Below are 22,100 nucleotides of genomic sequence, written 5' to 3' on the forward strand. Positions count from 1 at the left end.
CATTTCCAGAGAACTTGAAAGTCATGTAATGAAATCATCAGAAAATATTTGATATTTTTTCTAGAACTACCATCATATTGCAGATATTTCTATTATGAGTATCCCTCTATCTGGATATAACTTTGTATAATTCTTTTGTCAGTTTTAAGATCTTATCTACCGATTTCTGCTGTCACATCCGGTCTAAATGACGTCATTCTTTTTTAATGATGTCATCTTGGATCCTGATGATGTCATTAATGATGTCACTTCCTGTATTTATTTCTCCTCCAAATGTGACGTCACTTCCAATCATCGAGTTAACTTAACTGTGATGCCATGGGCACCAGTCAAAATAGTAGAAGGTGTAGGTGAACCTTCTCGCGACCCTTTCTCATCCCACCCCAATCTTTTGGGCGTAGAAGGCAGGACAAACGTTGGTGGTTAATAATAGTCTGCACAGCAAAAAAACAGGCCTAATGAGAAGTTATCCGTAAGACTAGACTGAATGTCATACAAGTAAAAGGAAGTGAAGGTATGTGATTCCCACTGACAGCTCAAAGCTATCTGTTCTAAGGAGACAGAGGTCCATGATGCCAGACTTGAAGCTAAGGCTCTAATTTCAGAGGCCAGAGCATAATCCCAGGAGGGGAGGAGTGTCCGGGGCTTTGATGATACTATGAGGCTATCGTGGTCTTGAGCCAGCCCACTACCATGGCCTTAGTTATATCTTTGACGGAATGTGTCTTGCAAGAGATGAACATTCTTTTCTGACATCTGCAATGGGGATCGGTAGCAGCGAGATAGAATTTGAGAGCTCTCATAGGGCAGAGAAGTTGGTGAGAATGGACAACTGTGGGTCCAAGTGCAGGAATGGTGTAATTAGCTGCCTGGTTCTTTGCTACGAATTCTGGGAGAGAATGTAAGGTGATGGAAGAACAGTTGGAGCATGAGTAAGGCTGGTGTGGTCTAGTGCATGGAGCTACGAAACTCGAGCAACTGTAGCCATGGCCAAGAGGAATGCTGCTTTCGGTGATTTTTGGAGTAATGTAGCAGAGGCGAGAGTCTCGTAAGGTGGTGTGAGGAGGGCTGAGAGAACCAATGAGAGGTTCCATTTCGGGAAGGTACAAGGAATACAGACATCTTCCAGGATAAACAAACCCATAAGCTGATTCAAGATTGGATGGTTGTCTATCGATAAACCGTCATGTTGGAGAATGTAATGAACAGCTGAGCAATATCCCTCGATGGCTCCATGACGAAAATGGATATCCTGACAAAGATGTAGGAGGAAGTCAGCAACCATGGGGACGGTGATGGTGACGTTTTCTAATCCAAATCGTCGTCGCCATTGGATGAATTTAGTCCATCTGTTGTCGTAAAGGAGAGAGAACAACGGCCTCCACGACCTAGCCACCGCTGCAGAGGCAAATAAAGAGAATCCGGAGGCCAGCTTCCAGATATCGGAAGATATGGCAAGGTCTGTTACCTGCCCTGCAGTGACCCTTCACACTTTACAGGGGCAAGTGCTTCAGTTTGATGTACATCTGCCTATGTCCTAAGTTTTCCTTATGCCGTACAGCTGACATTTAGATCCCTGCCTTTGCCATTCTGCCTCACCTCAGCACACATCACAGATGAGGGATGGTAGAGTTTAGCGTCTTCGGGAGTGTCTCCTTAACAGAGTTTGTCACCAACATCACACCTATACAGCGCAGACAGTTAAGGCCATTGCTAAGGTGCTGCAGTACTTCGACCAAGAACTGCAGACTCTTTTAAGCTTCTTCGTAGCTAAGAGGAAAGAAGCTTTCTTCGCATCATGTAGCAGTATAGCATTTGCAAGGGGCTCGAATGGTTCTGTTAGAAGAGCAGAAAGAACCAACAATAATTCCAGTTTAGGAAGATCCTAAGAGTGTGTACATCTTCCAGAAGAAAAGTTTGCAAGAGTCTATTCAGAATGGGGTGTTGCTGATAGATAATCCATCCTGTTGAAGTACTGAGTGAAGGGCAGAGCTATTGCTCTCAATTGTCACATGTCGGAACTTAACTTGTCAGAGATGTAGGAGAAATGCAGCAACCATTATTGGCACGGTAACTTGGGTATCATCTAAACCTAATCGTCTTCCCCACTGGACGAATTTGTCCCATCTATTGTTGTAAATAGGGGAAGATGAAGGTCCCAAAGATCAAGCAACAGCAGAAGAGGCAGATTTTGAGAATCCAGAGGCATGCATCTTCTGCGAGATTTCCATGCAAATAGATGTAGACTGGTGAGATTCTTGTACAGTATGTCCGACCTGGATTGACATAGATCTCTGCGATGTGGTAAAGGTTTGGGATCTTCCATTAGAAGTGATAGTAGCCTAGAAAACCATGGATGCCACGGTCAGATTGGTGCCATCAGAATGATCACGCCATATGATAATTCTATTTACCTTATCATCTTGTCTAGGAGAGCCCAAGGAGGATATGTATAAGCGAAGAGACCGGTCCAGCTCATGGACGGAGTGTCCAGTTGGAGTGCTTATAGATCCTGTACTGGGCTGAGACAAGTAGAAAACGGATGATAGAGACAAGTCGCATTTAAGCCCAGATGTGTAGTGTCCCACATCTATGTGGTTTTCAATCCAACACCCCTTTTTGATCCTTAGGGTAAGCCTGTTTAGAGCAAGGCTTTTACATACATTCTTACCTTTTCAAAGCGTTAATCCTGCTAATCCGAATAATGTGATTTGGCACGGTCAAGGTATGTGGTAAAGCTGACCCTATGGGACAGGTCAAACAGAAGTTGTAAGTATTGGATGAGGGTAATTTAGGTAAACACTATTGAAAGAAATTTTGAATAAAATAGAAGACAAACAGAAGGTCAGATGTGAACACATTTTTATTACCAGATAGTGTAACAACAGGATTAACATGCGTAATTCAATACAGATTTGTTGATATGCTATTTCCTATGACGGACCATGACAGCCTGAAATGATACACTTCTCACACGTAGAAGGAGAAGCAGACAACAACATAGCTCGTAGAGACACAACAAATAACAAACACTAACTAATACTCACGTAATACAAGCCCCAATGAAGTCAAATAAACAACTTGAAGTACCTAATACTGTATTTATTCAAGTATATAATATGCACCCATAATTATGGGCAATTAAATCCTGGAAAAAAATATGTCATGTGTAATAGGCACAGACTTTTCTTTGGTATCATTTCAGGCTGTCATGGTCCGTCATAGGAAATAGCATATCAACAAATCTGTATTGAATTACGCATGTTAATCCTGTTGTTACACTATCTGGTAATAAAAATGTGTTCACATCTGACCTTCTGTTTGTCTTCTATTTTATTCAAAATTTCTTTCAATAGTGTTTACCTAAATTACCCTCATCCAATACTTACAACTTCTGTTTGACCTGTCCCATAGGGTCAGCTTTACCACATACCTTGACCGCGCCAAATCACATTATTCGGATTAGCAGGATTAACGCTTTGAAAAGGTAAGAATGTATGTAAAAGCCTTGCTCTAAACAGGCTTACCCTAAGGATCAAAAAGGGGTGTTGGATTGTAAAGGCGTGTCAGTTTCCCTAAGACCACAAAGGGTGTTGGATCGTAAAGATGTGTCCGTTTCCCTAAGACCAAAAAGGAGTCTTGGATCGTAAAGCGAGAGCCACTGGAGTGTGAGCCATGGTAACTGTATAGCGAGAAAGCGGTCGTACTATAGCGCGGTAATTGAGCGGATACCACACGCGCACCAATGCAGTTTACGGGGCACAGCCCGCTCAACCATCCGCTCACTTATTTGGGCATGCACGTCTAGGGGTTGCTAATTACCCATTAAACAAGCACTGATTACATGTGATTTTTCTCACCTTTGCACAGAAGAGCTAGAAGCTGTTAGTACTTGCTATTATGGAACAACTAATTATGTATAGTTGACAGTGAAAAGGACTTCTGTTGAAAATCTGAAAGTTTAGTTTTAGTGTGAAAGCAGCCAAAATTCAGGATTTATGGCAATGATGTAATAGATGTAGAGGATTGGTAAGAATTATACATCTGGTTTACAAGTGATGCAGTTGCATTTTTATGTTACATGGAAACCTGCTTGTTTGTTCAGATGGACCTGAAAGTGTCAACTTCATCCCTGCATGACATAGTTGTTTGAAGAACTAAAGCAGAGATGGCCAGTTCACGTGATCTCACAAGTGTGTCCTTGATACAGGAGGAGGATGACCTTGAAGAGGAGACGATGGAGCTCATCCCCTCGGAAGGTATTCCGCTGAACGCAGACTCAGGTACGTTTACCATTTCATCTAACAAAGCACAAGTAACCTAGTTTCTTGACCTAGTTCAGTCAATAACTATAAGTTTATAACAGGACCCAAACACCTGAATCCAACAATATAGGGGCAATACTTCTACTTCTTCCCGAGGCAAGAGAGTTAACCCTCTTGGTGCCACGGGACCATATATGGTCCCTCACTTTTCACACCCGCATAGTACCAGGGGACCATATATGGTCCCGGGAAAATGCCCTTTTTAAACTGTGAATTTTGATATTTAACAATGAGTGCGCAAAGTCAAAACTATAACCATCATCACCCCAAACATCTTAGCTTTAACATCGTGTAACTCATACTTTATACAATGCTACGGATTGCGAAATATTGCGAGATTAGTAAAGTGGCTACCGCTCTTCTCGGCCTTTTCCTGCCTTGTTTGAACACCAAGCGAATGACGGCGAATTTTGATTATGCACCCATGTCACATACACGTAAATATTTTCAGACAAAATCCGAGTGGTCAGAAAGGCGTATTTTTCCCAACTGTATACTTATTCACGTAAATACAATTCTGTTCACTCCTTTATGAACAAGTTTATTTACACGTTTTGTATATTTTTTATCGATTATCAGTAATGGCGGAATGGTCGGTACACATGAGAAAACGACAGTGTATATTTCCATTACATTTATGACGTTCATTGAATGAATTTATAACCATCATCACCCTAATCATCTCAACGTTAATATCGTGTAACTCATATTTTATGCAGTGCTACAGATTGTGGTTACCGCTTCTCGATCTTTTTCTGTCATGTTGAACTTGGCAATTTTTTATTATGCACCCATGTCACATACACGTAACTATTATTATATCAGACAGCCAATTTGAAAAAGAAATCTGATCGGACTGGTCAGAAAGATTTACTAGTCCCCACTGTACAGTTATTGGCGTAAGAGTACTAATGTTTAGTCCGCCACGGAAGTTTTTTGTTCAAGCTCTAACTACCCGACTGTGTGAGTGACTTCCTCTAACTGTTTCACATTTTGTCGCAAATGGAGATTTCAAAAGTGTGGCCACGACATCTAACGTGAGTCAACGCCATATTGTAAACAAATTGTGTCAAGGTCGGTTCCACATGTGGTAGCTCGGCCCCCGTTTCTGTCGATGGTAAACGCGATACAAGCATAATGCAATTACTACTGAAAGCTGTGATTGGTTTGCTGAGTCTAATGTACATGGTACATGCTGTGATTGCAGAAGATAATTGATAACCAATTGTGTATGCATATATATCATCAAATACACATTACTAATCTCTTTAGAAAATGGAATATATTATAGCTCGTCTTCAAACATTCTGCCATGGATATTAGATCAAAAATTAATATTTGATTTATAAATTATTTATGTACACTGTACTCTCAAATAACGTATGATGATCTATTGCAAGTCTTCAACTCTTATTTGATATGTCATCTGAAATGTCAGCTATTAGTAAAATTAATCTTATTTCATTACAATCTGCAATTTTATTCAAATAGGCTAAGAGACGGTCGGTGATTTCCCGCCGCTGTGAATTTGTCGTCTGGACAGGTGCGTGTGATTTGACCTCTCGTGTTGTGACGTGGATGACGTCACATGAAACAGCTGATCTAATGTTGTGGTAGTATAATGGATACACGTGGTTTCATTTTCCAAATAACAATATTCTCTTTGACTGAACTAGAAAGCATATCTAGTACATCACAATTGGAAAATGTCTACGGCGACTGACGAGTGAATGAGACCGCTTATCATTTGACTAGCAGTGGTTAGAATATTTGGCGCAGTTTTCTAATTTTGGTATGTTGACATGTGCTTTTCATATCTGTTTGAAGGCTTGATATTCCAAAAAAATCATGTGCATTTAGTTGAGTACAGTGAGAAAGCTGTCAAAATGGATCCAATATCAAACAACCTAGATTTTTAATATTTTAGCTTCATCGATTGGAATCTTGAATGGTTCAATTTATAACATAAACAGTAAAAGTAATTAGATCTACTCACAATATATAGATAATAAATTTCTGAAAGACAAAAAGTTTTCAGTGTAAATGTGATTTCGTATTGATGTTTTATATAGTTATATTTATGTCTTTTTTTCACTCTGCATTATCTAAATTACCAAATACTTCGACCAGTGACATAGTAATATTAGATTCTACTTTGTTTTGTATCCTAAGTATGAAATAGATTTTTTTTTAAATAAATATTTGTCTAAGAACAAAATCAATGCATTCTTGTGGTGTTTATTTCACCATTTTAATTTGTACCGTATTTTCTTGAGTATAGTGCGCACTTTTTTTCGAAAAAACACAGCTGTGTAGAAGGGGGTGCGCATTATACACGAATTATAAGTTTGGATGTTTTTTTCCCCCATGGAAAGACATTACCGTGAGCACGAAACACCGGGAATACCATGTCAACAAATCTGTATTGAAGTACGCAAAATAATTATGTAATTACACTGTCTGGCTATAAAAAGTGTTCTTTCTATATCTGGACTTATGTTTGTAACTTATTTCATTGATTTTATTCAAAATTCCTTATAATATTGTTTTTATTAATTTCGGCGAAATCGTGTGTGAAGCGATCGGAAGATCGCACAACTCACCGTTATTAACAGCAACCACGGTCAGAATACCGCTATTGAAGCCTTGAAACAAACTTTAGTTGACAGAGAATGGATACATATATCATAAATGACATACTTTGACTCGTTAAAAGTCATATTTGTTTTTGTTTGACGATTCTATGTCAACATGAAATTCTCGCGATTACGTGATCACGTGCGCGTGAGCCTTGACGGTGACTGGTGAGACATGTTCCATGTAAAAAATAATACCCGGGAATAGCGATCAGCTGCTTCGCTTAGGGTTATTATTATTATAAATATGTTTAGTAAAGGTTGCATATAATTAAGAAAATAATGGAATATATTATTCCTGATAAATAAAATAGTTTCAGATACAATTGTTGCCGATCCTTGCATTAAAAATCTTATAAAGTTATATCATTGGGTGTGTCTTGACCGAATCACCGGTCGATTCCAAGAAAACGTGTGTACAGCTGATTGCTGTTTCCAGCTTAGTTTACGAGAAAATACGCAAGGTAATCTTAATCCCTAAATATAAAACAATGCCTAGCAGAACAATAAATACTATTTAAACCGTAAATAAACATGTCTGGTGATTTTTTATCTCAAATTTCGAATTTGTACTGACGAAGTTTCTCAGCATCCGTTCGTTTGCCGGACTTCGCTGAAAGGGTACGGTGTAAAAAATTTCTGCGCATAATATTCAAATTTCTTTTTTTTCCAAAATATTGAACCCGCTAGAGGGGGGTGCGCATTATACATGGGTGCGCACTATACTCAAGAAAATACGGTATATCTTCCCTCCAAGCTGTAGTTTAGCTAGGCCAAAATTAAGAAAAAAAGGAAAGACATAATAAACCACTTTTATTAAAGATTTTGCTGGTTAAATTTTCGAAGTTCAATACCAAGAATATATTTTTCCTTTTATGACAGATAATTCCATTACTTTCATTGACCTACGATCATTATCTATTTCAAACTGTTCCTTTAGTAGATGGGATGGAATGGGAAACTAGTGGAAATAAACTATCACGTATGTCCTTAATGTACATGTACATACCTAGCTAGGTGTAAATACACTTCTAAAGTCGTATTTATAAATCAAATGAATAAATGAAAGAAAAAGTGGTATTTCATGGACTGGCCATACAAGTATATTTGAGCAAAGGTCTAAGTTAGGCAGCCAAGTGCGAAATACGAGCACTTGGTCACTGAAACATACATGGACGTAACCGGGATTTCTTCAAGATATCCATTCCAAACTGTGATTCGTTTTGTGACATAATCTTTGAAACAGCCTGCGTATGAATTAATCACGACCATTTCCGTCATTTTTATTTTGACGTCAAAAACATGCACAATTTCATCGGGATTTTATATCGGTAAATGTAACTCATGGAAAATTCTCAGTGATTGGTACGTCAACATAAATATCATATGTCTATCACTGTTAGGACATGTACTTGCCAATGATATGAATTATTGGTCATTTAGATTTCAAACAAGGGCGCTCAGTTGACTTTGCTTGCCATATTCGAGTGCGTCCATATTACGATTAATGTGGAAAAGTAGGAAGCTTATAATACTAGCACTTTTATTGATGGCTGGGCAGTGCATAGATCTTTTGGATTTGGTGACTTTAGATACTTTTGGAAAGACAATCAACTCGAGTTGCATGTTATACAATTTGGTTACACTGTGTGAAGAAATAAAGACGTTGCAACACTTTTGATACAATGTATACGTTTTTGTAACCGCGACGTCAGCACAGTGCAGCACTGAGCGGTTTGCAGGCTGACTGACGTCCAGGCACCATGAGGGTTAACTGACTTTAAAAGTCCAGCTTCCACCCTTGCTGAACTAGGCTGGTATTACTGGGCTCGATCATAGCGCCACCATTGGCTGTTATCAGCTGTGTCCCTTCTGAGCCTCTCCTATTGACCAATCAGATTCCACCTCTCATATCACTTGCGTTTGCTTCACACAAAATGGGGGGGCCCAGTCAAGACGATCTGATCGATAATAAAGATCTATATTGTGATAACGCGGGTCTTACATCGCAAAATGCATCAAATCACACGAACACCCTGATTAAAAACATGAAAAGATTTGGAAAATATCTGCTGACAACGAGTTGGTGGTGCACATGCTTTGCAAATCCTGCAATCGACCGAAATCTGCACGACGGTTTATAAACCGGATTTTGATTTCGGTGCACCATTTTGATTGGACTATGCATATACAATATACTCGTTAGTTCAGCCAAAATGTAACTCCATAATACCAGCCTAGTTTGGCAAGGGTGGAAACTGGACTTTTATAGTCAGTTAACTCCCTTGCCTCAGGAAGATGTACTTCTAAGACAGAATGTCTTGCTCCATTCCATTCATAATCGCTTTATGAATCAAACGACAACCAAAGCCTAGCCACTGTTTGAAAAGTAATCATGTAGTATTTGTATTTATTTGACAGGAGACAACATTTCGTCCATTATTAAATTCAAAATGGACGTCCCTTTGAAAGACTTAAAAATTGGACAATAGATTATCTCAGACTTTATGATGTTGTGTTGAAAGAAATATAAAGCATTCAGTAAAATAATGTTACTACAAGTTTACATCATCATCATAATAGTACTGCTGTGTTTTTAATGTCCATGCTTAACAAGGCTTACAAAGACATAACCACAGGGGCTTACTACCCTTAAATTAGCAGCAACAAGCTATACATCCATAATACATGATTAACAATCCACGTTGTTGAGGTACAATGACAAGCTGTCAGCCAAGTCCCCACTGAGCTTGACCATTTAATCCATTTTGACCAGCATAGGTTGCTGGGACCAATTCTACCCAGTAATCCCCGCTGGGGTAGTGAAGTTGTGATTAGAACACCATACAAAACATGAAAATTGAACACTAGATTTGTTAAGGCAACATTTTCTACACACATAATGTCTCCTCTAGAAGGTGTGCTACACAGGTTATTGCCTTGTTATTATTTCTAGATAATTTGTTAAATATTAATCAGTGTAAAGCTATTGTCATTGAAATCTGGTTTATAGGTGATGCCCCAAGAGCCATCACTGTCATCAAGGCGCAGAACATATACATTGGACCGACTGCTGCAGGAACAGTTGGTGAAGGTAAGGCTAAAAAGAAAATAGTTATGTTTCTCAGGTACTGCTGCATATTCACGAAATCCCCAACACGTTTAGTTTTTATTTCCATTTTAAAAAGGAAAGAAATCCTGAAATATTTCACGTCTCCAACATACAACCCTGGCAGTGAAATGCTACAATTCTTCAAAACAATGCATTCCAATATAACGTGCAGTTACTTCCCTTTACATGCACACTGCTTTAACCTTTAGCCTGCTGAATTATTTTCACACTTCTTACCCCTGCCTGCTGGATTAATTTTAGCATAAGGCGCCCTAAAAAGGGTGGGTGATTTCAAACAGTCGGTGCCTCATTAAACAAGGGCCAATTGAAGAAATATTTTGCACATTTATTCCTGATAGAAAACTACACAATTCTATATAAAAATATCCTGGTGTTTTTAATCATACCAAGGTTAAGACCAAAGCGAACACAAAATTTGTAAATTTTCTTGAACTTACCTGAATTGCGTTATTGAAGGTGGTTTGCATTTCATGCTAGGAACATTTTAATATCGTAACATTTGTGCAAATTGATTTCAATAATCATATCTCCAATATCTTAATTTTAATTGAGTAAAAATTCGGATTTTATAATCGGCATATATCAGCGCGATGGTAAATTATGAACCATTTCAGTGAATTTATTATCTAAACGTTAAACAAAAAAATAACTTAATTTTCGAGGTCATCATGTCGGTTGCAGAAATACGAATGTTCAGGTTAATCTGACGTGTCATGTTATAAAATTTGCAGGAAACAATTAATGACTTATAAATATTCACTAATCCTAATTTCAAGCGTTTTGGTTGAATATTTACGATATACAAAAATAAACAACCCGTGTCGTGATGCTAGCAGACGTCCTAAAATCAAACATGGCGCGCTTCGCCCGACCTCCGCATAACTTATTGCTATTTTAATATCAACAAAGTTTACATTGCCTATATAAATTAACTTGGCGAAAGTTGACGATCTTCTCAATCGAAAAATGTTTTATTCGTCATATTCCAATAAATATGCTGAGAAAAAAATAAAAATAAAGATCATGAATTCTGACAGCACTATTTCAATAAGTGCACATCACTGGATGTGCACTCACAGACAGGGGTAGTCTGCTGATAAGCTTTCGAAACAAAATAATTACAGTAAAGTTTGAAATATTTCGCCTATTACATACAGCAAAAACATAAGTCGATACACAGTATCATTAATCACCACTAACATGAAATAAAAATGTGACTTTGACGATATAATTCGCGTATTAGTTAATCCGTTTGACCTTGCATGCTCCCGTGACCCGGAAACGGTAGACGATAAATCAACATGCCACATGCAAGTTTCTCGGTATCTTTTATTTGAACTTCTGTTGATATTTAAGAATCACCTTTCAATGTTGTGAATATAAATGGGACATGATTCATATTTCTGCGATGTACATGCTGATAAGTTTGACTACAACAAGTGTATCCCACGTAATACGTCTATGGATAGTGTCGATCAGCAAGATCACCCTGAACAACAGGTGCGCGAAAATGGGCTTGACAAAACATGTTTCAAAATAACAACCCTGCGTTGCTGAATATGATAGGGTATATATAAGCAATAAAATGCTACGTACATATTTTCGGTGTTAGTTCCACATTACATTTAGGATAGTTTTCCTTTCGGGAATACATTCATATAGATTCTAGCATGATTTTAGAACAGTTTCACGAAGGATTTCTAAATTTATTCCCAAAATATGAAGACCAACATGATTGCGTATTGATGATAGATTTGTAATTGTTTAATTATTTACAGCTGTTTACAGGTTTTAAAATTTTAAGTTATATTTAATAGTCATTTTTCCCACAATGATGGTGTGTGGGGATAGTAAATATTAGTCTTTTGCATCAGCACTGTAACTGATCAAACTTCAATTGTATTCCATGAATAATGAATAAATCAGATCCTTAACATGTACATACTTAACTCATATGGACATTAATCTTGTGTATTATGTGGTTTGTTTCCAAATAAAACAATTCTGAAATATAATTTAATAGGAATTAATTTAATTTAATTACAGTAACAGTACTTGTAACAGTACATGACCTTTTTGTTTGTTTAATGACAAGAACCATGGTGGCACATGAGCTGGTAAGTTTGCCATAGGTTTCTTAGAAAATGCTATCTCAGTCTTCTGGTTGGAATGAAAAGAAACATGCCTGTGTACATGTTTACCCTTGCCAGATGTATCTTTTCCAGTCAGCCAATCCATTACTTTTGTTCACCTTATGTGGTCTATTTTATACATACAGGTACTGCTTCCAACCTGTTTTTTCTTTGTTTGCAATCACAGTATCACAACTTCCTCACCTGGTGTGTATAAAAGTTCCCCTGTCATCATGAAAAAAGAATTATAAAGGAAAGTCATATTTTCATTCAAAAACATATCTGTCTTTCCTTGAATACTCTTTGTCTAAGTGCCAGAAATGTCAGTGTCATAAAAAAAATAAATAAAAAAAGATTTTCATAAGGACTTTTCTTAGATAGACCTACATCTAAGTCAAACCATGTGACTAGTTAGGTAGAATTATAACCTTATAAGCCCTCATTTCTGAAGTGTCCATATTTTTCACATTTTTAAGACAAAACGTGATCCATGTAGATCTGCCTGTTTTGTTATGTAAAACAAATTCTTGTCTTAAAAAATGAGAAAAGGAATCATTCAGACCAAATTTTTTTATCCCATTGATTCACGAAAATCAGTTGAAATGTGCAGTGGTGACTTTTGTACCCAAAATTTCTAGTAATTTGTTACCCAAATGGGTATGTGATTTTGTAGATCTACCTAGAATTATTTCAAAGATATTTTGTGCCACAAACAACATGAAATGTATTACATTGCAGGAAGTTTTATTACATACAGATATTTACATAAACATTTGGCACAACATGGGGGCTGCCTCGGTTGCCTAAGAGACCCTGGGGTCGAAGTGACCCGGGTTGACACCCTGGGGTCATGGAGACCCGGGTAAGATGACAATGTCCTGGGGTCTTATGGACCCGGACTGTGTAGCTGTCAGAGGGATATGCCGGTCCTGGGGTCCGATGACCCGGACGATCCCTAGAGTTAAGCTAGTACTGGTCGTGCTGACCGGACAGTACCGAAATAGCGTAAGTTCTTTGGGGGCCACAAGCCTTCCATGCTCTGAGTATGGAGTGGCTTATGACACCCAAACGAGGTTAGCAACCGAGAGCCCCCAAAGAATTAAGAATATAGGTAAATAACATGAATATGGTACTTAGTGATGGTGACACATAGCCTTGTGGGCTTGCACTAAGGTGGAATCGGACGTTCTGATATACTTGGCGTAACAGTCCGACGTCCACCTGCCCATAGTCTTAATGAGGTGATCCTCGATGTGAACGGTGGCCGCCATGGTAGCTGCTCCTATCCGGAATGAGTGCTCGGAGTAGTCGGCGGAGTTGTAGCCAGTCAATGTGAGGACCCTATCTAACCATGACAAAAACACAGTCCTGGATATTGGTAGATAGTCCCGATTGACGAACAGCGGATCCTGGTATGCAGCCCTGCACTGCGTTCTAATGGAATACAGTTTGGACAAGGCCGAGTAGGGACATGTCATAGTGTCAGTAGCGAATAAGGCAATGCGAACGCCTAGTCGGAAGGGATCAGTCTTAGACACTTTTAAGGTTATAACACATGTTCTTTTATGATGTACGAAACTAATGTCGCTCATAGTTATGTTCCTACTGGGATCAAAGTTGGCTGAACATGTGAGTTCACCGCATCTCAAGAATCCGAAGAACGCTGTAAGACACATACATTCCATTACCAAATCGTTGAAAGGACCGAACACGCCATCCCTGAGCCGCTTGATGATGTTACGTAGCACATGGTAAGTGATGGGGAGTCTCTTCCTCCGCTCTGGTGTATGGGCCCGTTTGTATCCTCTGAGTAGAGTTTGAATCCGATTTAGGGCACCGGTTGAGACATCGTCAAACAGTGTCCTGATGCCCGCTTGTAGGTACGTAAATCTGATTCCCGCCAGATAAGTCTTCACGGTGTCATGTGAGAGTTTGAGGAAGCCGAAGCAATGTGCAAGAAAGTATTGAAGGTAGGCGTCGTTAACTGGTGGCAGGCCGCTGCTGGCACCCAGTGTGTTGAACAGACTGAACTTAAACATGAACTTTAGGTAGCACTGAAATCCTGTAGAATATGCTGTTCTTGTTTGTCGACTGATCGCAGCTGACCACAGGGTGTCCAGGTGATGGTTCAGGTCCACGTCACTTGTGAGCTGGGTGGGCAAGGCGTTGGATGGAGGTCTGCGTGGGGCGCCAGGGCTCGGAATTTCCTGAACTGCAAACGGGAAAGTGCATCTGCAATGTTATTTTGTATGCCTGGAACATGTTCAGCTAACACAATAAAGTTATTTATAGCTGCTTGCCATGTAAGGGTCCGCATCAGAGCCATAATGTCCATACATTTTGATCTACCCTTTTTGATAATACCCACAGTAGCTATATTGTCACAATGAAACAGTACTCTCTTCCGTGTCCAATGTCGTCCCCAGAGAATGGCCGACACCACAATAGGATAAAGTTCCAACCAAGCAATTGATTGTGCTGAGTCTCGACTGTTTATAACGTCCTGAGGCCACGCCTGGGCGAACCATGCCCCATCGAAATATCCCCCGTGTCCTACACTTCCAGCTGCATCCGTATACAGATTGAGATCCGGAGCTGATGTGATATGGTCGTCATGGAAAAACGAGATGCCATTCCACTGGTTCAGAAATTTTTTCCACATGTGCATCTCTATCCGACATTGCTTAGATAGTCTGATATGGTGGTGCAACTTGACCACAGTGGCCGACAGTCCAATCAGATAAGATAGGAAGGATCTGCCTGGTACTACCACTCGACAAGCATAGTTTAAATGCCCTAACAAAGACAGCAACTCTTTTTTCGTACACTTAGTCCGAGTAGAAAATGATGTTAACATATCTGCTATCCTTTTCAACTTGTTCTCTGGTAATCTCGCCGTCATCGAGACTGAGTCCAAGATGATGCCAAGGTATTCTAAACAAGTTACAGGTCCATCAGTCTTGTGAACAGCGAGTGGAATTTGTAGTTTGTCGAACAAGGTTAAGATGGCATCCATAGTTGTGCTAGCTTCATAACCGGGAGGATCAATAGTCAGGAAATCATCTAACAGATGCAGAATGTTTTTAACGCCGTAGTTGTATTGCAATATCCAGCACACGGCTTGTGATAGGGTATCGAAAATCTTTGGACTAGATCTGCACCCGAACGCCAATCTAGTGTAGAAGTAATACCTATCGTCCCATCGGAAACCGAAGAACGGCCAGTACCTGGGGTGCAGCGGAATCTGTTTGAATGCGTCGGTAATGTCCACCTTACACATTTGTGCACCATGTCCCAGTTGCTTAATAACTGCAATAGCATAGTCTATGGTCACATAAGAGAGTGAAGCAGATTCTTTACTAATGAGATCATTGATACTTGCGGTATGTTCCGAGTTATGTGGGGTTGACAGATCAAGGATTAGCCTCTTCTTGCCCGAGTACTTGCCCGTGGCAACTCCTAAGGGGTTAATTCTGTAGACAGGGTATGGAGCCCGCTGGAAAGGTCCTATAATGTACCCTTTATCGACTTCTGTTTGCACTGCCTTAGTCACTACTATTGGATCCAATGTAGCACTACGATTGTTTTTACATTCCGTTGTGGACTGTGGAACATCCGACATTAAGGGGTCGAAGCCATGTTGCAAGCCGTTGACGAGATATGTAGCAAATGGAGGATGGGGATGAGAGGCGAGTTCTGCCTGTATAGCCTGAACATCGATGGGAGTGAGTTGGACTGTTAAGGTGCCAACGTCCTCTTCTCTGGTTATATCCGGGAAAGTTAGTCAAGCTTGGTTGTCCCGTCTCGATTTGGGGGCCTTGGCGCAAGTTGCCTGTCCGTGGTTTGGGGGATCACAATTGAGACATACATGAAGGTATGCACAGTTCACTCTCACACAGCCCTGGTGATTGAAATTGTTGCAGACCTCCCTTCCGTTTGATCTAACTCTAGGTCGTCCCCTGGTGTCGTTTTTGTCCATCGCCCCCATCCTGTCGGAGCTGGCACTTCGGTCCAAGAACAGGGTAGGCCTAACTGTATCAGTACGTCGCTCAGGACACAAGTCTGTACCATGGGTGATGCTGTGGCAAATCGCACACGATCTGGAACGGCGCCCCGACGAACACAGCCCGTACAGACGTGTGTCCCTCATATCCCAGCGAATGCTGCAACCTTGTTCTGTGTAGGACGCCACTCTGGCAGCGAATAACTTGTGGTAGTCATAGTGCGCAGAGCCCCCATACAACGTAGCCAGTTCGATGACAGTTTGCTCGTGTCCGTCCAATTGTTTCCGTTTGGCGTTATTGTTGTCACAAAGAATGTCCTTGTAAATGCCAAAGGCCTGTATGAATTCTGCTAGTGTTAGAGTGCGATTTAGCCTAGCATCCTCCTTTAAATGATATACATTGCCATCATATTCGGCCATTCTAGCGTCTAGAGTGTCTTGATTAGGTATCAATAGCAAGGCCAGGTTACAGTACTTGCCGTCTTTAATCTTCTTCTTGAGTGCTGGCGCGACTGTGTGGATGTGGGGCAACGAATCCGACGGCACATCATGGCTGAGGTGATCCGGTAGGCTTGTAGCTGCGTACACGGTGGGCACTGCGTTATGGCTGGTCATGTTCGCTACCATGTGTTTTAGCTCTGCAAGTTCGCGTTGTAGGCTGGCAACACTAACAGGTGACACGGAATTGGTACCATCGTCCCCGAAGTCCGATATGACACTGTAGGGTAGCGTGGTCCCACTAACAAGGGCATCTGGGTTCCCTGGATGTGTGCTGGCTTCGACCACCCCCGGAATTGTGGCCGCCGGAGACGAAATGGCACTCGGGTCGGAACTGTCCGATGAGGTCACCATCGCTGCTGCTGGCCGTTGTTGTTGGTTTTCTTGGAACAGCTGCAACAAGCTTTTCCTGGGCCAATTATTTGGAACCCTCACGCCCCGTTCTGCCAGTTGTTTGCGTAGCTGGGCCACGGTCAGATACGGTTGACTGCTGATTCTCCCTGTAGTACGACTGGCACTGGCAGCAGTGGCGCGGGGTTCGAGGCTATCCGGGTTTTCTTCAGGCTGTGCGGAGTCGAGAACATTAACCCGATTGCGCTGACTTCTGGCTCGTCTATGTCTCCTCTCCGCCATTATTAGTCTTGGTTAGCTGAGTATTGCGAAACCCGAGATCGGATGGCTTGACTTGACTCGTGATTTAGCACCGAAGCATATGAGAGTAACGCAGTTGAGTGGCTTGCGACAATGTAGAAAGTAACCTCATGCGGGGCTGCAGGGTTAATAAAGGTAAACACTGTGACGTCATGTCCGTCTTACTGGGCATGCGCAGACTGTTAAGAAGTGCATTGTGGGATGTAATTACTGTAACATGATCCAGACGGCATAAAAAGCACATTCGGGTGACAGAGTTAATAAATCGTGTTGAATATAAACGTAATGAGGTGATTGACCTGTAATTGGTATATTAAATATGAACGCGTAAGTACTGTTGTTCCAATATCCAATTACAATACATTAATTTGGTGTCTTAAACTTAACATAATATCACTTTCCTATCAAAACAATTCATTCTAACTTAGGTTTAACCAACTTAACTGGCCTCTCCTTCAGTGACAAGACGTCAATTTTCTCTCAAAACTAAACAATCAATTTCAAGGATCACAGTCATAATCATATTTGGAACTTGATGAAATATTTTTTTATGTGTTCTGTTAATCTACATGAAAACATAAATATAATTATAGATCTATTGTCTTATTTTCTTAGGTACAAATTCACAAAGTATTTTTGGTACAATTTAATTGTTTTGGGTACAAAATCACTTATATAGGAGCCTAGAATCTATATATATTTACACTACCTCGTTGTGTACCAAAATTTTATCGGTTCAGAGGACGGGAGGTTCTCAGAAAGTTTTCAACAACATCTTTAATATTTAAATTGTTCTTTTTGTAATGTTAGACCAATAACAATATTATGTTATTATTATGGCATATCAATACGTTATATCGCTCTCCGTTGCGTTCGTTTTCAGAAAATATTTTAAAATTAAAATCATCGAGCGTGAAATCCATTACGGTTTCGGATTTAGACATTTGATGGCGACATTCACTAAGAAATATGAAACAAATAGGAGTGAAGACTGCTCTCCAGATCAATAAATAGTAAATAGTTGACGAAAAATAGTAAATTATGTATTTTCTTTTGAATTTGAATCTATTTCGGAATTTCTTTATGATAGCTTACCAACTTTTGCATATTTTGCTTCCATGTGTCACATGCGGTACATGCTTCCGGTTTCAGAAATGATAGCTAAAATTGCAAGTATTTTGATTATTTCTCGTAAACTGCATTACTTTGCATTACTTTGCTATTGATTGGTTTACCTAGAATGTATATCAGTTCAGATTTTGCGTATCATCCAGTATTTGCCATTTTTCGCAGTGTTTGTTGACTTTGTTCAACTCAACAAATCGCGAGTTAGGCCACGCCCAAACGTATCACTGACGTTTGTCGGCTTGTCAACGTGTCAGAAAGTTTATCAAACGAAATCATTTGCAAACTCTTTAAAAATGAAATTCTTTTACAAAGATTTATACATACGTGTCAATAATTCTAGAAAATTAAGTTAGATGTAACAAAATGATTGTAATAGTCTAACGGGATAACTATGCATGTGGAGTTGTTTGTTTACCGCCGTTGCCATGATCGTACAAGTTCCATCCAATCCATGATGTTACGATTCAGATTGTTTCTGTTTACAATTAGTCAGACCAAAAGTTGCTAATTTTTAGAAATAAAGGAACATGAGTGTTTTCCTTTCGTCAGCAAACAAAAAATTATGATCGAATAGGAAAAATGATGAAATTATAAAGAATATATCGGACTGCATGCCGCTCAACGTGAAGTGCCAAAAGTCAACAATGGCCGTTTCTGGTAGTTGTGTGCCGAGAAGTTTGGCCGAAACTTTTTTAACTCGCGATATTTTCTTTTTGAGGTAAATAAATGACTGAACGTTTTGATATTGAGTAAGCTGAGCATTTATGCATGTCATACGTAATTTAAATGTTACGCAAAGCCTTCTAGGTAAATAGATATAGCGAGTTTTATTTTGGGGTGTTGTTATGCTATTCGCCTGTCGAATGGGTTCGACATCAGATGCACGGGGATGGACACCTTTGTCGAATGGGTTCGACGTTAGCGTGCAGAGCTTTAATGCGCATCTTGTGTTATGGCAATGGTGGCCGTATACAAATTTGGTTAATGAAAACATGATATTTATGATAAAACATCGCTGGACGTGATGATTTACAAATTCAATGGTATTTGTGAACTGCAGGCCGGACAATGTTTCATATGCACAGATTAAGAATACATGTGTATTTGTTTTATAAAATAGTGAGTGAGTGAGTATGATTTTATGCATCTTTTGGCATTATTCCAGCAATATCATGGCCGGGGATATCAGAAATAGGCTTCACACATTGTACCCATGTCAGGAATCAAATCCGGTTCTTTGGTGTGACAATCGCACACTTTAACCACTAGGCTTCCCGACCGCCCCTTCTCGTTAAATAAGCTGGAAATAGCAATCAGTTACTATATTTTCAAAAGCCATTGCCTGAGAACCAGTTCTTTTGTTTTGTGACGCCTAAGTAACATAAGCCATGTCAGCACCTCAGCAGGTTTAAAGAAACCACAAGTACTTGCCAATGATATGAATTATTGGTCATTTAGATTTCAAACAAGGGCGCTCAGTTGACTTTGCTTGCCACATTCGAATGCGTCCATATTACGATTAATGTGGAAAAGCAAGAAACTCATAATACTAGCACTTTTATTGATGGCTGGGCAGTGCATAGATCTTTTGGATTTGGTGACTTAAGATACTGTTGGAAAGACAATCAACTCGAGTTGCATGTTATACAATTTGGTTACACTGTGTGAAGAAATAAAGACGTTGCAACACTTTTGATACAATGTATACGTTTTTGTAACCGCGACATCAGCACAGTGCAGCACTGAGCGGTTTGCAGGCTGACTGACGTCCAGGCACCATGAGGGTTAACTGACTTTAAAAGTCCAGCTTCCACCCTTGCTGAACTAGGCTGGTATTACTGGGCTCGATCATAGCGCCACCATTGGCTGTTATCAGCTGTGTCCCTTCTGAGCCTCTCCTATTGACCAATCAGATTCCACCTCTCATATCACTTGCATTTGCTTCACACATAATGGGGGCGCCCAGTCAAGACGATCTGATCGATAATAAAGATCTATATTGTGATAACGCGGGTCTTACATCGCAAAATGCATCAAATCACACGAACACCCTGATTAAAAACATGAAAAGATTTGGAAAATATCTGCTGACAACGAGTTGGTGGTGCACATGCTTTGCAAATCCTGCAATCGACCGAAATCTGCACGACGGTTTTTGATTTCGGTGCACCATTTTGATTGGACTATGCATATACAATATACTCGTTAGTTCAGCCAAAATGTAACTCCATAATACCAGCCTAGTTCGGCAAGGGTGGAAACTGGACTTTTATAGTCAGTTAACTCCCTTGCCTCAGGAAGATGTACTTCTAAGACAGATTGTCTTGCTCCATTCCATTCATAATCGCTTTATGAATCAAACGACAACCAAAGCCTAGCCACTGTTTGAAAAGTAATCATGTAGTATTTGTATTTATTTGACAGGAGACAACATTTCGTCCATTATTAAATTCAAAATGGACGTCCCTTTGAAAGACTTAAAAATTGGACAATAGATTATCTCAGACTTTATGATGTTGTGTTGAAAGAAATATAAAGCATTCAGTAAAATAATGTTACTACAAGTTTACATCATCATCATAATAGTACTGCTGTGTTTTTAATGTCCATGCTTAACAAGGCTTACAAAGACATAACCACAGGGGCTTACTACCCTTAAATTAGCAGCAACAAGCTATACATCCATAATACATGATTAACAATCCACGTTGTTGAGGTACAATGACAAGCTGTCAGCCAAGTCCCCACTGAGCTTGACCATTTAATCCATTTTGACCAGCATAGGTTGCTGGGACCAATTCTAACCAGGAATCCCTGCTGGGGTAGTGAAGTTGTGATTAGAACACCATACAAAACATGAAAATTGAACACTAGATTTGTTAAGGCAACAATATTTACACACATAATGTCTCCTCTAGAAGGTGTGCTACACAGGTTATTGCCTTGTTATTATTTCTAGATAATTTGTTAAATATTAATCAGTGTAATGCTTTTGACATTGAAATGTGCTTTATAGGTGATGCCCCAAGAGCCATCACTGGACCGACTGCTGCAGGAACAGTTGGTGAAGGTAAGGCTCAAAAGAAAATAGTCATGTTTCTCAGGTACTGCTGCATATTCACTGAGTCCCCAACACATTTAGTTTTTATTTCCATTTTAAAAAGGAAAGAAATCCTGAAATATATCACGTCTCCAACATACAACCCTGGCAGTGAAATGCTACAATTCTTCAAAACAATGCATTCCAATATAACGTGCAGTTACTTCCCTTTACATGCGCACTGCTTTACTGCGCATCTTGTGTTATGGCAATGGTGGCCGTTTACAAATTTGGTTAATGAAAACATGATATTTATGATAAAACATCACTGGACATGATGATTTACAAATTCAATGGTATTTGTGAACTGCAGGCCGGACAATGTTTCATATGCACAGATTAAGAATACATGTGTATTTGTCTTATAAAATAGTGAGTGAGTGAGTATGATTTTACGCAGCTGTTAGCATTATTCCAGCAATATCATGGCCGGGGATACCAGAAATAGGCTTCACACATTGTACCCATGTCAGGAATCAAATCCGGTTCTTTGG

The 22,100-nt window shown here is 39.8% G+C and overlaps 1 protein-coding gene and 1 long non-coding RNA gene across 3 annotated transcripts in view; one reads left to right on the top strand and one right to left on the bottom strand.

The window, feature by feature from the left end:
- LOC124120682 overlaps positions 1–22,100 on the bottom strand; it is a 103,753-nt gene that overhangs the window by 21,966 nt on the left and 59,687 nt on the right. The window lies entirely within an intron of this gene.
- Positions 1–22,100, top strand: part of LOC124123220 (ankyrin-2-like) — a 32,358-nt gene that overhangs the window by 4,965 nt on the left and 5,293 nt on the right. For both annotated transcript variants that reach the window (XM_048401654.1, XM_048401655.1), the window contains exons 2-4: positions 4,106–4,283; positions 9,975–10,055; positions 21,523–21,576. In XM_048401654.1, coding sequence (XP_048257611.1) covers positions 4,169–4,283; positions 9,975–10,055; positions 21,523–21,576 — 250 coding nt within the window. In that variant the 5' untranslated portion in view covers positions 4,106–4,168. The remainder of the gene's footprint in view (positions 1–4,105; positions 4,284–9,974; positions 10,056–21,522; positions 21,577–22,100) is intronic.

This window comes from Haliotis rufescens, unplaced genomic scaffold (genome assembly GCF_023055435.1).
Source record: "Haliotis rufescens isolate VD_foot unplaced genomic scaffold, xgHalRufe1.0.p SCAF_23, whole genome shotgun sequence".
NCBI classification, from domain to species: Eukaryota; Metazoa; Mollusca; class Gastropoda; order Lepetellida; family Haliotidae; genus Haliotis; species Haliotis rufescens.